This window comes from Pseudophryne corroboree, chromosome 7 (assembly GCF_028390025.1).
Source record: "Pseudophryne corroboree isolate aPseCor3 chromosome 7, aPseCor3.hap2, whole genome shotgun sequence".
NCBI lineage: Eukaryota > Metazoa > Chordata > Amphibia > Anura > Myobatrachidae > Pseudophryne > Pseudophryne corroboree.
In genome coordinates this window covers 179,919,166-179,932,357 of record NC_086450.1, presented here as the reverse complement: position 1 = coordinate 179,932,357, position 13,192 = coordinate 179,919,166, and the positions used below count along the sequence as shown (strand labels likewise).

The following is a 13,192-nucleotide window of genomic DNA, read 5'->3' as shown; positions in this document are numbered from 1 at the left end:
ACATTTCCTGGTTTTAGGAGGTTCCTGACAAGTTCGGATAACTCCCTTGCTTTCTCCTCCGGGAGAAACACCTTTTTCTGAACCGTGTCCAGAATCATTCCCAGGAACAGCAGACGTGTTGTCGGGGACAATTGAGATTTTGGAAGATTCAGAATCCACCCGTGTTGTTGAAGCACTATTTGGGTTAGTGCTACACCGACTTCCAGCTGTTCTCTGGACTTTGCCCTTATCAGGAGATCGTCCAAGTAAGGGATAATTAATACGCCTTTTCTTCGTAGAAGAACCATCATTTCGGTCATTACCTTGGTAAAGACCCGAGGTGCCGTGGACAACCCAAACGGCAGCGTTTGAAACTGATAATGACAGTCTTGTATCACGAACCTGAGATACCCTTGGTGTGAGGGGTAAATTGGGACATGCAGATAAGCATCTTTTATGTCCAGGGACACCATGAAGTCCCCTTCTTCCAGATTCGCTATCACTGCTCTTAGTGACTCCATCTTGAACTTGAATTTCTGTATGTACAGGTTCAAGGATTTCAGATTTAGAATAGGTCTTACCGAACCGTCCGGCTTCGGTACCACAAATAGTGTGGAATAATACCCCTTTCCCTGTTGTAGGAGGGGTACCTTGACTATCACCTGCTGAGAATACAGCTTGTGAATGGCTTCCAATACCGTCGCCCTTTCTGAGGGAGACGTTGGTAAAGCAGACTTTAGGAAACGGCGAGGGGGAGATCTTTCGAATTCCAACATGTAACCCTGAGATACTATCTGCAGGATCCACGGGTCCACCTGTGAGCGAGCCCACTGATTGCTGAAAATCTTTAGTCGACCCCCCACCGCTCCTGAGTCCGCTTGTAAAGCCCCAGCGTCATGCTGATGGCTTTGTAGAACCCGGGGCGGGCTTCTGGTCCTGGGCAGGGGCTGCTTGCTGCCCTCTCTTACCCTTTCCTCTGCCTCGTGGCAGATAAGACTGTCCTTTTGCCCGCTTGTTTTTATAGGAGCGAAAGGACTGCGGCTGAAAAGACGGTGTCTTTTTCTGTTGGGAGGGGGTCTGAGGTAAAAAAGTGGATTTGCCGGCAGTTGCCGTGGCCACCAGATCCGATAGACCAACCCCAAATAATTCCTCTCCTTTATATGGCAATACTTCCATATGCCTTTTGGAATCCGCATCACCTGACCACTGTCGCGTCCATAAACTTCTTCTGGCAGATATGGACATCGCACTTACTCTCGATGCCAGAGTGCAAACATCCCTCTGAGCATCTCGCATATAAAGAAACGCATCCTTTAATTGCTCTAGAGTCAATAAAATACTGTCCCTATCCAGGGTATCAATATTTTCAGTCAGGGAATCCAACCACACTACCCCAGCACTGCACATCCAGGCTGAGGCTATTGCTGGTCGGAGTATAACACCAGTATGCGTGTATATACTCTTCAGGGTAGTTTCCAGCCTCCTATCTGCTGGATCCTTGAGGGCGGCCGTATCTGGAGACGGCAACGCCACTTGTTTTGATAAACGTGTGAGCGCTTTATCCACCCTAGGGGGTGTTTCCCAGCGCGCCCTAACCTCTGGTGGGAAAGGGTATAATGCCAATAACTTCTTAGAAATTAGCAGTTTTCTATCTGGGTTAACCCACGCTTCATCACACACGTCATTCAATTCCTCTGATTCTGGAAAAGCTACAGGTAGTTTTTTCACCCCCCACATAATACCCCTTTTTGAGGTACCTGCAGTATCAGAGATCTGCAAAGCCTCCTTCATTGCCGTGATCATATAACGTGTGGCCCTATTGGAAAATACGTTTGTTTCTTCACCGTCGACACTAGATTCATCTGTGTCGGTACCTGTGTCGACTGACTGAGGTAAGGGACGTTTTACAGCCCCTGACGGTGTCTGAGACGCCTGAGCAGGTACTAACTGGTTTTCCGGCCGTCTCATTTCGTCAACTGACTTTTGTAATGTACTAACATTATCACGTAATTCCATAATTAAAGCCATCCATTCCGGTGTCGACTCCCTAGGGGGTGACATCACCATTACCGGCAATTGCTCCGCCTCCACACCAACATCGTCCTCATACATGTCGACACACACGTACCGACACACAGCAGACACACAGGGAATGCTCTTATCGAAGACAGGACCCCACTAGCCCTTTGGGGAGACAGAGGGAGAGTTTGCCAGCACACACCAAAAGCGCTATAAAATGTATATAAACAACCCTAAAAGGTGTTGTTTTTGTTATATGCGCTTTAAATATATAAATATCGCCAAAATATGCCCCCCTTCTCTTTGTTACCCTGTTTCTGTAGTGCAGTGCAGGGGAGAGTCCTGGGAGCCTTCCTCACAGCGGAGCTGAGCAGGAAAATGGCGCTGTGTGCTGAGGAGAATAAGCCCCGCCCCCTTTTCGGCTGGCTTTTCTCCCGGGTTTTGAGATATCTGGCCTGGGTTAAATACATACATATAGCCTCAATGGCTATATGTGATGTATTCTTTGCCATCAAAGGTATTAAATATTGCTGCCCAGGGCGCCCCCAGCAGCGCCCTGCACCCTCCGTGACCGTTCAGTGTGAAGTGTGTAGCAACAATGGCGCACAGCTGCAGTGCTGTGCGCTACCTTCATGAAGGCTGAAGAGCCTTCTGCCGCCTGTTTCCGGACCCTCGATCTTCAGCATCTGTAAGGGGGATCGGCGGCGCGGCTCCGGGACGAACCCCAGGGTGACCTGTGTTCCGACTCCCTCTGAAGCTATGTCCAGTAGCCTAAGACTCCAATCCATCCTGCACGCAGGTGAGTTGAAAATCTCTCCCCTAAGTCCCTCGATGCAGTGAGCCTGTTGCCAGCAGGACTCACTGAAAATAATAAACCTAAAAACTTTTTCTAAGCAGCTCTTTAGGAGAGCCACCTAGATTGCACCCTGCTCGGACGGGCACAAAAACCTAACTGAGGCTTGGAGGAGGGTCATAGGGGGAGGAGCCAGTACACACCATGTGATCCTAAAAGCTTGCTTTTGTGCCCTGTCTCCTGCGGAGCCGCTATTCCCCATGGTCCTGACGGAGTCCCCAGCATCCACTAGGACGTTAGAGAAAAACACATATTTTAACATACTGAACATATCAGATATATGTCTGTATATGTATGTGTTTATATATATATATATATATATACTGTATGTGTATATATATATGTGTATGTGTATGTGTGTGTGTATATAGATATATATGTATATGTGGATAGATAGATAGATAGATAGATAGATAGATAGATAGATAGATAGATAGATAGATAGATAGATATGCAGTTAAAATCCCGATGGTCAGGATCCCGGCGCACAAGATACCCGCAATGGAATCCCAACAGACGACAGAATCCTGACCCTTGGGATCCTGAATGTCCAAACAGCGGGGTAGGTAAGTACGCCGGGGATAGGTTGTGGGGAGGGTTAGGCTGCAGTGGGGGGGATGGTTAGGTTTAGGGTGCGGTGAAGGGGGTTCAGGTTTAGGCAACACCCGTGGAGGTTAGGGTTGGGCTGCAAGGGTACAAGGGTTAGGGTTAGGCACCTAAAAGGGAGGGTTAGGATAGGGTAGAGACCGGGTTAGAAGAACACTTACTGGCTCTTGTCGGGATGCCGCTGATCACCAGCATCCAACCCTGTTATTATATATATATATATATATAAATATATATATATATACACACACACATATATTTATATAAAAGCTTTTTAATACTGTATATGTTAAAATAAAAATGTTTTTCTAATCATATCACCCTCCTAAAAATGTACTGAATTATTTTTACTTATATACTCCTCCTGCCTGGCCCCATGCCCTCCTTTCCCTTGCAGGCTGCAGCAGGTTACTTACATTACAGAAACCACGCTGAGAGACTTTGCGTACAGTAGTGCTGACAGCTACTGCCCAATGCCCTGCAGAGGCCACGCCATGATTAAAAATAAATAGACAGCACAAGAGGAGCGACATGCTCCTCCACCTCCTCATGGCTTGGCACAATGACTGAGAGAGTGCGGGGCGGGCTGGCGAGCGACGTGACGTCAGCGTGTCACATCGGAGCAGACATAGGAAGACACTGTGAGGCGGAGCCAGGAGGTTGAGCTGCGGTGTGTGAAGGGGGGGACGGAGCCGGTGTTTTGCTGATGCAGAGGGGAGCCGGGACAGCCGGCGCCCAGCTGCCTTCACTGCTTGTGGCGACGCCGTGGTCGCAACAGTGTCTGGCAGTGAAGTGGGGAGCCGGGAACACAGTACAGCAGATCGGATCAGAGATCCGATCTGTGGCGAGGCTGCGGGGGGCCCTTTTGAAAAGGGGGGCCCGGGGTACTTATCCCCAGGGCCCCCCCCCCCCCCCCCCCTCTTAATCCGGCTCTGAGAAGGGGAGCAGTAAGGGAAAGGTGCCGAAATGTATCAAAAGGAGTAACTCAGAGAGAAGAGAAGTGACTCAGAGGGCATGGGGGCATAGTCACCAAATGGAGTGGTATAGTCACAGAGAAAGGCAAGGCAGTAGTTGTGAGGAAGCAGCAACAGTGAGCAGTGAATACGGTGTAGAAAAGAAAACACACAGAATAGGATGTGAGACAGAGAGCAATGCAAGACAACAGCAAAAAGTACAGCAGTACATGGGAACAGAGGCAGAAGGTTGAGAGTAAGATAGTGATGAATGGTATTGATGGAATCAGTGGCAGCAGAGTGTATAACAATAAGCGGGCAGTAAAAGAACCAGGGGTGATAAAGGAGCAGGGTTGGAGGTAAGGAACAGAAAGGTGCAAACAGTGAAAAATGCAACAAATGGTAGAAGCAGGTAGATAACGAAATAAATATATCTCGTTAGCAATGAGTAGGCTAGATCTGACAAATATAAGGGTATGTATAAAGCAATATAACAGGCAGGTTAGAGTATAGGCAAAGAAAGAGTTAGCAATGAAAAGGTAGCGATAGATATTAAATTGCTAATGTTATAGTAGCAGTAGAAATCACACTGGGCAGGAGGTAGTAGGCAATGCTGGACATAAAGTATGCAGTGGAAGGGTAACACAGAATTAGCAAATTTTTAAGTAGTGTTTGGAGCAAAATTCATTCACATGACTTTGTTTTATGTTTTAATAACAGTATAAAATATTGTCTGCGCTACCTTCAGCTTGATCGGTGTATAGGGTATTACTAAAGCCCTCTGGGTTCAAACTAAGTAGCCATGTGCCACATTCTCTGATAGAACCCTGACTTTAGGTTTTGTATCCAGCTTTTATTTTATTTGCAATCATGTGATCTTTCATCATTAGAAGGGATCACTGCTGACAACTCCACTTCCTTGCCAACACAGGTTATAAAGGCCAATTCTTATGGATTGTTTTCAGTCATCTATTGATTACTTTTATTTTTAACTTACCGAAGAAATCAGAGAAGGGGTCTCTGCCACCAAAAAATTCCCGGAATACTTCCTCAGGGCTCCGGAATGTGTAGGCAAAACCATTATATCTGGAGCCTGCGTTGGGTCTGGCAGGTTCTGTGTGAGTGGGAGAATGGAAAAAGAAATTGAAGTGGTGATGAAGAGAAATGCGAGATCAACCAAATATCAATATTAGTAGGATTTAGAATTATTCTGTGAAACAATTTTACATGTCATGTAAATTTTATTGTGTTTTATAGACTAGTCCACAGGGCTATATGTAATAGGGATAGATAAAAAATAAACATACCAGGTCCTGAGAATCCAGATTTACCATAATGATCGTAAGTTTGTCGCTTATTTACTGCGGGGAAAAGAAATTATGAGAATGGAACATGAATGTCACTGAAAACGCAAGTAACTATGGCCAACATTACTAGAACAATACTGGTGGCTGCTTACTAGATGAGCTACATGCCAGCCCTACACATAATGGAGCGGATTTAGGGGGTAATTTCGAGTTGATCACTTGCTACGGATTTTCGCAGCGCAGCGATTATGGCAGAACGGGGCTAATCTGCAATGCAATGCGCAGGCGCTTCGTACAAGTACAAAGAGCTTTGTGGTTTTGCCAGGTTTTAGCGACCATTCCAGTCGCACTGGTGGACGCAAGTAGATTGACAGGAAGTGGGAGTTTCTGGGTGTCAACTGACCTTTTTCTGGGAGTGTTTGGAAAAACGCAGGCGTGTCCGGGCGTTTGCTGGGCGGGTATCTGACGTCAATACCGGGACCTTCGTCGCAGCAATCATCGCACAGAATAAGTAACTACAGAGTTGGTCTTGTTCTGCACAAAATGTGTTTTCTGCCACTCGGCTGCACAGGCGTTCACACTCCAGCAAAGAGAAAATATACTCCCCTGTGGGCGGCGACTATGCATTTGCGCGGCTGCTAAAAGTAGCTAGCGAGCGATCAACTCGGAATGAGGGCCTTAGAGCCTAATTCAGATCTGATCGCAGCAGCAAATCTGTTAGTAGTTGGACAAAACCATGTGCATTGCAGGTGGGGGGGTCAGATATAACATGTGCAGAAAGAGTTACCATTGTGTGGGGTGTATTCAAAACGAAATCTAAATTGCAGTGTAAAAATAAAACAGCCAATATTTACCCTGCACAGAAACAATATAACCCACCCAAATGTAACTCTCTCTGCAAATGTTATATCTGCCACACCTGCAGTGCACATGGGGGGTCATTCAGACCCGATCGCTGCTGTGTGTTTTCGCTCAGCAGTGATCAGGTCTGAACTGCGCATGCGTATGCACCGCAATGCACAGGCGCGTCCCCCTCCCCTCCGCGGCAGGGATTGCCGGACAGCGACAGGATGAACGAAGAAAGCAATCGCACCGGCAATCGCAAAAAGATTGACAGGCAGAGGCCATTTGTGGGTGGCAACTGACCGCTTCCGGGAAAACGTAGGCGTGTCCGCCCGTTTGGAAGGAGGGTTTCTAACATCAGCTCCGGCCCCGATCATCGCACGGCAAGAGTAAGTCCTGGGCTGTGCAGAGACTGCACAAACAAAACCCGATCATCGCACGGCAAGAGTAAGTCCTGGCCTGTGCAGCTCCCTGCACATCTGATCTCACCCCTGCACAGCAAATACCCCCCCCCCCCCCCCCTTCCCCCTGCACTGCAAAAATCGCCTGTTTGCGCCCAGGTCTGAATTACCCCCATGGTTTTGCCCAACTGCTAACAAATTTGCTGCTGCGATCAGATCTGAGTTACCCCCTTAGAGCTGCTTGTTAGTCGTTAGCCATTGCGTGCACAGAAAAATAAGAATTTACATACCGGTAATTCTATTTCTCGTAGTCCGTAGTGGATGCTGGAAACTCCGTAAGGACCATGGGGAATAGCGGCTCCGCAGGAGACTGGGCACAAAAGTAAAGCTTTAGGACTACCTGGTGTGCACTGGCTCCTCCCCCCATGACCCTCCTCCAAGCCTCAGTTAGGATACTGTGCCCGGACGAGCGTACACAATAAGGAAGGATTCTGAATCCCGGGTAAGACTCATACCAGCCACACCAATCACACCGTATAACCTGTGATCTGAACCCAGTTAACAGCATGATACAGAGGAGCCTCTGGAAAGATGGCTCACAACAATAATAACCCGATTTTTGTAACAATAACTATGTACAAGTATTGCAGACAATCCGCACTTGGGATGGGCGCCCAGCATCCACTACGGACTACGAGAAATAGAATTATCGGTAAGTAAATTCTTATTTTCTCTGACGTCCTAGTGGATGCTGGGAACTCCGTAAGGACCATGGGGATTATACCAAAGCTCCTAAACGGGCGGGAGAGTGCGGATCACTCTGCAGCACCGAATGAGAGAACTCCAGGTCCTCCTCAGCCAGGGTATCAAATTTGTAGAATTTAGCAAACGTGTTTGCCCCTGACCAAGTAGCTGCTCGGCAAAGTTGTAACGCCGAGACCCCTCGGGCAGCCGCCCAAGATGAGCCCACCTTCCTTGTGGAATGGGATTTCACAGATTTTGGCTGTGGCAGGCCTGCCACAGAATGTGCAAGCTGAATTGTACTACAAATCCAGCGAGCAATAGTCTGCTTAGAAGCAGGAGCACCCAGCTTGTTGGGTGCATACAGGATAAACAGCGAGTCAGATTTCCTGACTCCAGCCGTCCTGGAAACATATATTTTCAGGGCCCTGACTACGTCCAGCAACTTGGAGTCCTCCAAGTCCCTAGTAGCCGCAGGTACCACAATAGGCTGGTTCAGGTGAAACGCTGAAACCACCTTAGGGAGAAATTGAGGACGAGTCCTCAATTCTGCCCTGTCCGAATGAAAAATTAGGTAAGGGCTTTTATAGGATAAAGCCGCCAATTCTGAGACACGCCTGGCTGAAGCCAGGGCCAACAGCATTACCACTTTCCATGTGAGATATTTTAAGTCCACAGTGGTGAGTGGTTCAAACCAATGTGATTTTAGGAACCCCAAAATTACATTGAGATCCCAAGGTGCCACTGGAGGCACAAAAGGAGGTTGTATATGCAGTACCCCCTTGACAAACGTCTGAACTTCAGGAACTGAAGCCAGTTCTTTCTGGAAAAAAATCGACAGGGCCGAAATTTGAACCTTAATGGACCCTAAGTTTAGGCCCATAGACAGTCCTGTTTGCAGGAAATGCAGGAAACGACCCAGTTGAAATTCCTCTGTAGGGGCCTTCCTGGCCTCGCACCACGCAACATATTTACGCCAAATACGGTGATAATGTTGTGCGGTTACATCCTTCCTGGCTTTGATCAGGGTAGGGATGACTTCATCCGGAATGCCTTTTTCCTTCAGGATCCGGCGTTCAACCGCCATGCCGTCAAACGCAGCCGCGTTAAGTCTTGGAACAGACAGGGTCCCTGCTGGAGCAGATCCCTTCTTAGAGGTAGAGGCCACGGTTCCTCTGTGAGCATCTCTTGAAGTTCCGGGTACCAAGTCCTTCTTGGCCAATCCGGAGCCACGAGTATAGTCCTTACTCCTCTCCTTCTTATGATTCTCAGTACCTTGGGTATGAGAGGCAGAGGAGGTAACACATACACTGACTGGTACACCCACGGTGTTACCAGAGCGTCCACAGCTATTGCCTGAGGGTCCCTTGACCTGGCGCAATACCTGTCTAGTTTTTTGTTGAGGCGGGACGCCATCATGTCCACCTTTGGTTTTTCCCAACGGTTTACAATCATGTGGAAGACTTCTGGATGAAGTCCCCACTCTCCCGGGTGGAGGTCGTGTCTGCTGAGGAAGTCTGCTTCCCAGTTGTCCACTCCCGGAATGAACACTGCTGACAGTGCTATCACATGATTTTCCGCCCAGCGAAGAATCCTTGCAGCTTCTGCCATTGCCCTCCTGCTTCTCGTGCCGCCCTGTCTGTTTACGTGGGCGACTGCCGTGATGTTGTCCGACTGGATCAACACCGGCTGACCCTGAAGCAGAGGTCTTGCTTGGCTTAGAGCATTGTAAATGGCCCTTAGTTCCAGGATATTTATGTGAAGTGACGTTTCCAGGCTTGACCACAAGCCCTGGAAATTTCTTCCCTGTGTGACTGCTCCCCAGCCTCTCAGGCTGGCATCCGTGGTCACCAGGATCCAGTCCTGAATGCCGAATCTGTGGCCCTCTAGAAGATGAGCACTCTGCAACCACCACAGGAGAGACACTCTTGTCCTTGGGGACAGGGTTATCCGCTGATGCATGTGAAGATGCGATCCGGACCATTTGACCAGCAGATCCCACTGAAATGTTCTTGCGTGGAATCTGCCGAATGGAATCGCTTCGTAGGAAGCCACCGTTTTTCCCAGGACCCTTGTGCATTGATGCACTGAGACCCGGGTCTGGTTTCAGGAGGTTCCTGACTAACTCGGATAACTCCCTGGCTTTTTCTTCCGGAAGAAACACCTTTTTCTGGACTGTGTCCAGAATCATCCCTAGGAACAGCAGACGTGTCGTCGGAATCAGCTGTGATTTTGGGATATTTAGAATCCACCCGTGCTGTCGTAACACTACTTGAGATAGTGCTACTCCGACTACTAACCGTTCCTTGGATCTTGCCCTTATCAGGAGATCGTCCAAGTAAGGGATAATTAAGACGCCTTCTCTTCGAAGAAGTATCATCATTTCGGCCATTACCTTGGTAAAGACCCGGGGTGCCGTGGACAATCCAAACGGCAGCGTCTGAAACTGATAGTGACAGTTCTGTACCACAAACCTGAGGTACCCTTGGTGAGAAGGGTAAATTGGGACATGGAGGTAAGCATCCTTGATGTCCAGAGACACCATATAGTCCCCTTCTTCCAGGTTCGCGATCACTGCTCTGAGTGACTCCATCTTGAACTTGAACCTTTGTATGTAAGTGTTCAAAGATTTCAGATTTAAAATAGGTCTCACCGAGCCGTCCGGCTTCGGTACCACAAACAGCGTTGAATAATACCCCTTGCCCTGTTGCAGGAGGGGTACCTTGATTATCACCTGCTGAGAATACAGCTTGTGAATGGCCTCCAATACCGCCTCCCTGTCGGAGGGAGACGTCGGTAAAGCAGACTTTAGGAACCGGCGAGGGGGAGGTGTCTCGAATTCCAATTTGTACCCCTGAAGGACCCAGGGGTCTACCTGCGAGTGAGCCCACTGCGCGCTGAAATTCTTGAGACGTGCCCCCACCGTGCCTAAGTCCGCTTGTAAAGCCCCAGCGTCATGCTGAGGACTTGGCAGAAGCGGGAGAGGGCTTCTGTTCTTGGGGATTTGCTGTCTGTTGCAGCCTTTTTCCCCTTCCTCTGCCCCGGGGCAGAAATGAGGAGCCTTTCGCTCGCTTGCCCTTATGGGGACGAAAGGACTGCGCCTGATAATACGGCGTCTTCTTATGTTGAGAGGCGACCTGGGGTAAAAATGTGGATTTCCCAGCTGTTGCCGTGGCCACCAGATCTGACAGACCTACCCCAAATAACTCCTCCCCTTTATAAGGCAATACTTCCATATGCCGTTTGGAATCCGCATCACCTGACCACTGTCGCGTCCATAACCCTCTTCTGGCAGAAATGGACAGCGCACTTACTCTTGATGCCAGTCGGCAAATATCCCGCTGTGCATCACGCATATATAGAAATGCATCTTTTAAATGCTCTATAGTCAGTAATATACTGTCCCTGTCTAGGGTATCAATATTTTCAGTCAGGGAATCCGACCAAGCCAAACCAGCACTGCACATCCAGGCTGAGGCGATTGCCGGTCGCAGTATAACACCAGTATGTGTGTAAATACATTTTAGGATACCTTCCTGCTTTCTATCAGCAGGATCCTTAAGGGCGGCCGTCTCATGAGAGGGTAGAGCCACCTGTTTTGATAAGCGTGTGAGTGCTTTATCCACCCTAGGGGGTGTTTCCCAATGCGCCCTAATCTCTGGCGGGAAAGGATATAATGCCAAAAATTTTTTAGGAATTATCAGTTTTTTATCGGGGGAAACCCACGCTTCATCACACACCTCATTTAATTCCTCAGATTCAGGAAAAACTACAGGTAGTTTTTTCTCACCGAACATAATACCCTTTTTAGTGGTATTAGTATTATCAGAAATATGTAAAACATTTTTCATTGCCTCAATCATGTAACGTGTGGCCCTACTGGAAGTCACGTTTGTCTCATCCCCGTCGACACTGGAGTCAGTATCCGTGTCGACGTCTGTATCTACCATCTGAGGTAACGGGCGTTTTAGAGCCCCTGATGGCTTTTGAGACGCCTGGACAGGCACAAGCTGAGTAGCCGGCTGTCTTATGTCGTCAACTGTTTTTTGCAAAGAGCTGACACTGTCACGTAATTCCTTCCATAAGATCATCCACTCAGGTGTCGACTCCCTAGGGGGTGACATCTCTATTATAGGCAATTGCCCCGCCTCCACATCATTTTCCTCCTCATACATGTCGACACAACGTACCGACACACAGCACACACACAGGGAATGCTCTGACAGAGGACAGGACCCCACTAGCCCTTTGGGGAGACAGAGGGAGAGTATGCCAGCACACACCAGAGCGCTATATATATACAGGGATAACCTTAAATAAGTGTTTTTCCCCCTTATAGCTGCTATTTGTAATTATTACGCCAATTAGTGCCCCCCTCTCTTTTTTACCCTGTTTCTGTAGTGCAGGACTGCAGGGGAGAGTCAGGGAGACGTCCTTTCAGCGGAGCTGTGAAGGAAAATGGCGCCTGTGTGCTGAGGAGATAGGCTCCGCCCCCTTCTCGGCGGCCTTTTCTCCCGCTTTTATGTGGAATCTGGCAGGGGTTAAAATTCATCCATATAGCCCTGGGGGCTATATGTGATGTATTTTCGCCAGCCAAGGTGTTTCTATTGCTGCTCAGGGCGCCCCCCCCTAGCGCCCTGCACCCTCAGTGACCGGAGTGTGAAGTGTGCTGAGGAGCAATGGCGCACAGCTGCAGTGCTGTGCGCTACCTTGGTGAAGACAGGATGTCTTCTGCCGCCGATTTTCCAGACCTCTTCTGGCTCTGTAAGGGGGCCGGCGGCGCGGCTCTGGGACCGGACTCCGAGGCTGGGCCTGTGTTCGGTCCCTCTGGAGCTAATGGTGTCCAGTAGCCTAAGAAGCCCAATCCACTCTGCACGCAGGTGAGTTCGCTTCTTCTCCCCTTAGTCCCTCGATGCAGTGAGCCTGTTGCCAGCAGGTCTCACTGGAAATAAAAAACCTAAAACTAAACTTTCACTAAGAGCTCAGGAGAGCCCCTAGTGTGCACCCTTCTCGGTCGGGCACAAAAATCTAACGGAGGCTTGGAGGAGGGTCATGGGGGGAGGAGCCAGTGCACACCAGGTAGTCCTAAAGCTTTACTTTTGTGCCCAGTCTCCTGCGGAGCCGCTATTCCCCATGGTCCTTACGGAGTACCCAGCATCCACTAGGACGTCAGAGAAAAAATGACGATCTGGGCTCTTATGGAGTGTTACACACAGAGAGGGGTAATATCTGATATTTAAACTTTATGAGCATCAGGCATTGATTATAAATAAGTAGTAACAAGCGTTACAGTACAAGGCACAACAATTATATAAAGCACATTAAAAGTAGTCAGTTAAAATGTTTATAGTCTTTTTACACTCATTAGGAGGTGTGGTTTGGTACAGGTAAGTAAGATGGTAATGGCGAATTGGAACGGACAGTCCGGGAACTATCAATGTGCTAAAGGACAAGGTAGGGACAGCGAGTTTGAGATAGCCATCCCTGGAC

At 48.6% G+C, this 13,192-nt stretch overlaps 1 protein-coding gene across 4 annotated transcripts in view; it reads right to left on the bottom strand.

The window, feature by feature from the left end:
• The window catches only part of DNAJB2 (DnaJ heat shock protein family (Hsp40) member B2), a 218,206-nt gene that overhangs the window by 105,818 nt on the left and 99,196 nt on the right, over nucleotides 1–13,192 (bottom strand). For all 4 annotated transcript variants that reach the window (XM_063933842.1, XM_063933843.1, XM_063933841.1 and 1 more), the window contains 2 exons: nucleotides 5,718–5,771; nucleotides 5,408–5,524 (listed from right to left, as the gene is read on the bottom strand). In XM_063933842.1, the coding sequence (XP_063789912.1) occupies nucleotides 5,408–5,524; nucleotides 5,718–5,771 (171 nt within the window). The remainder of the gene's footprint in view (nucleotides 1–5,407; nucleotides 5,525–5,717; nucleotides 5,772–13,192) is intronic.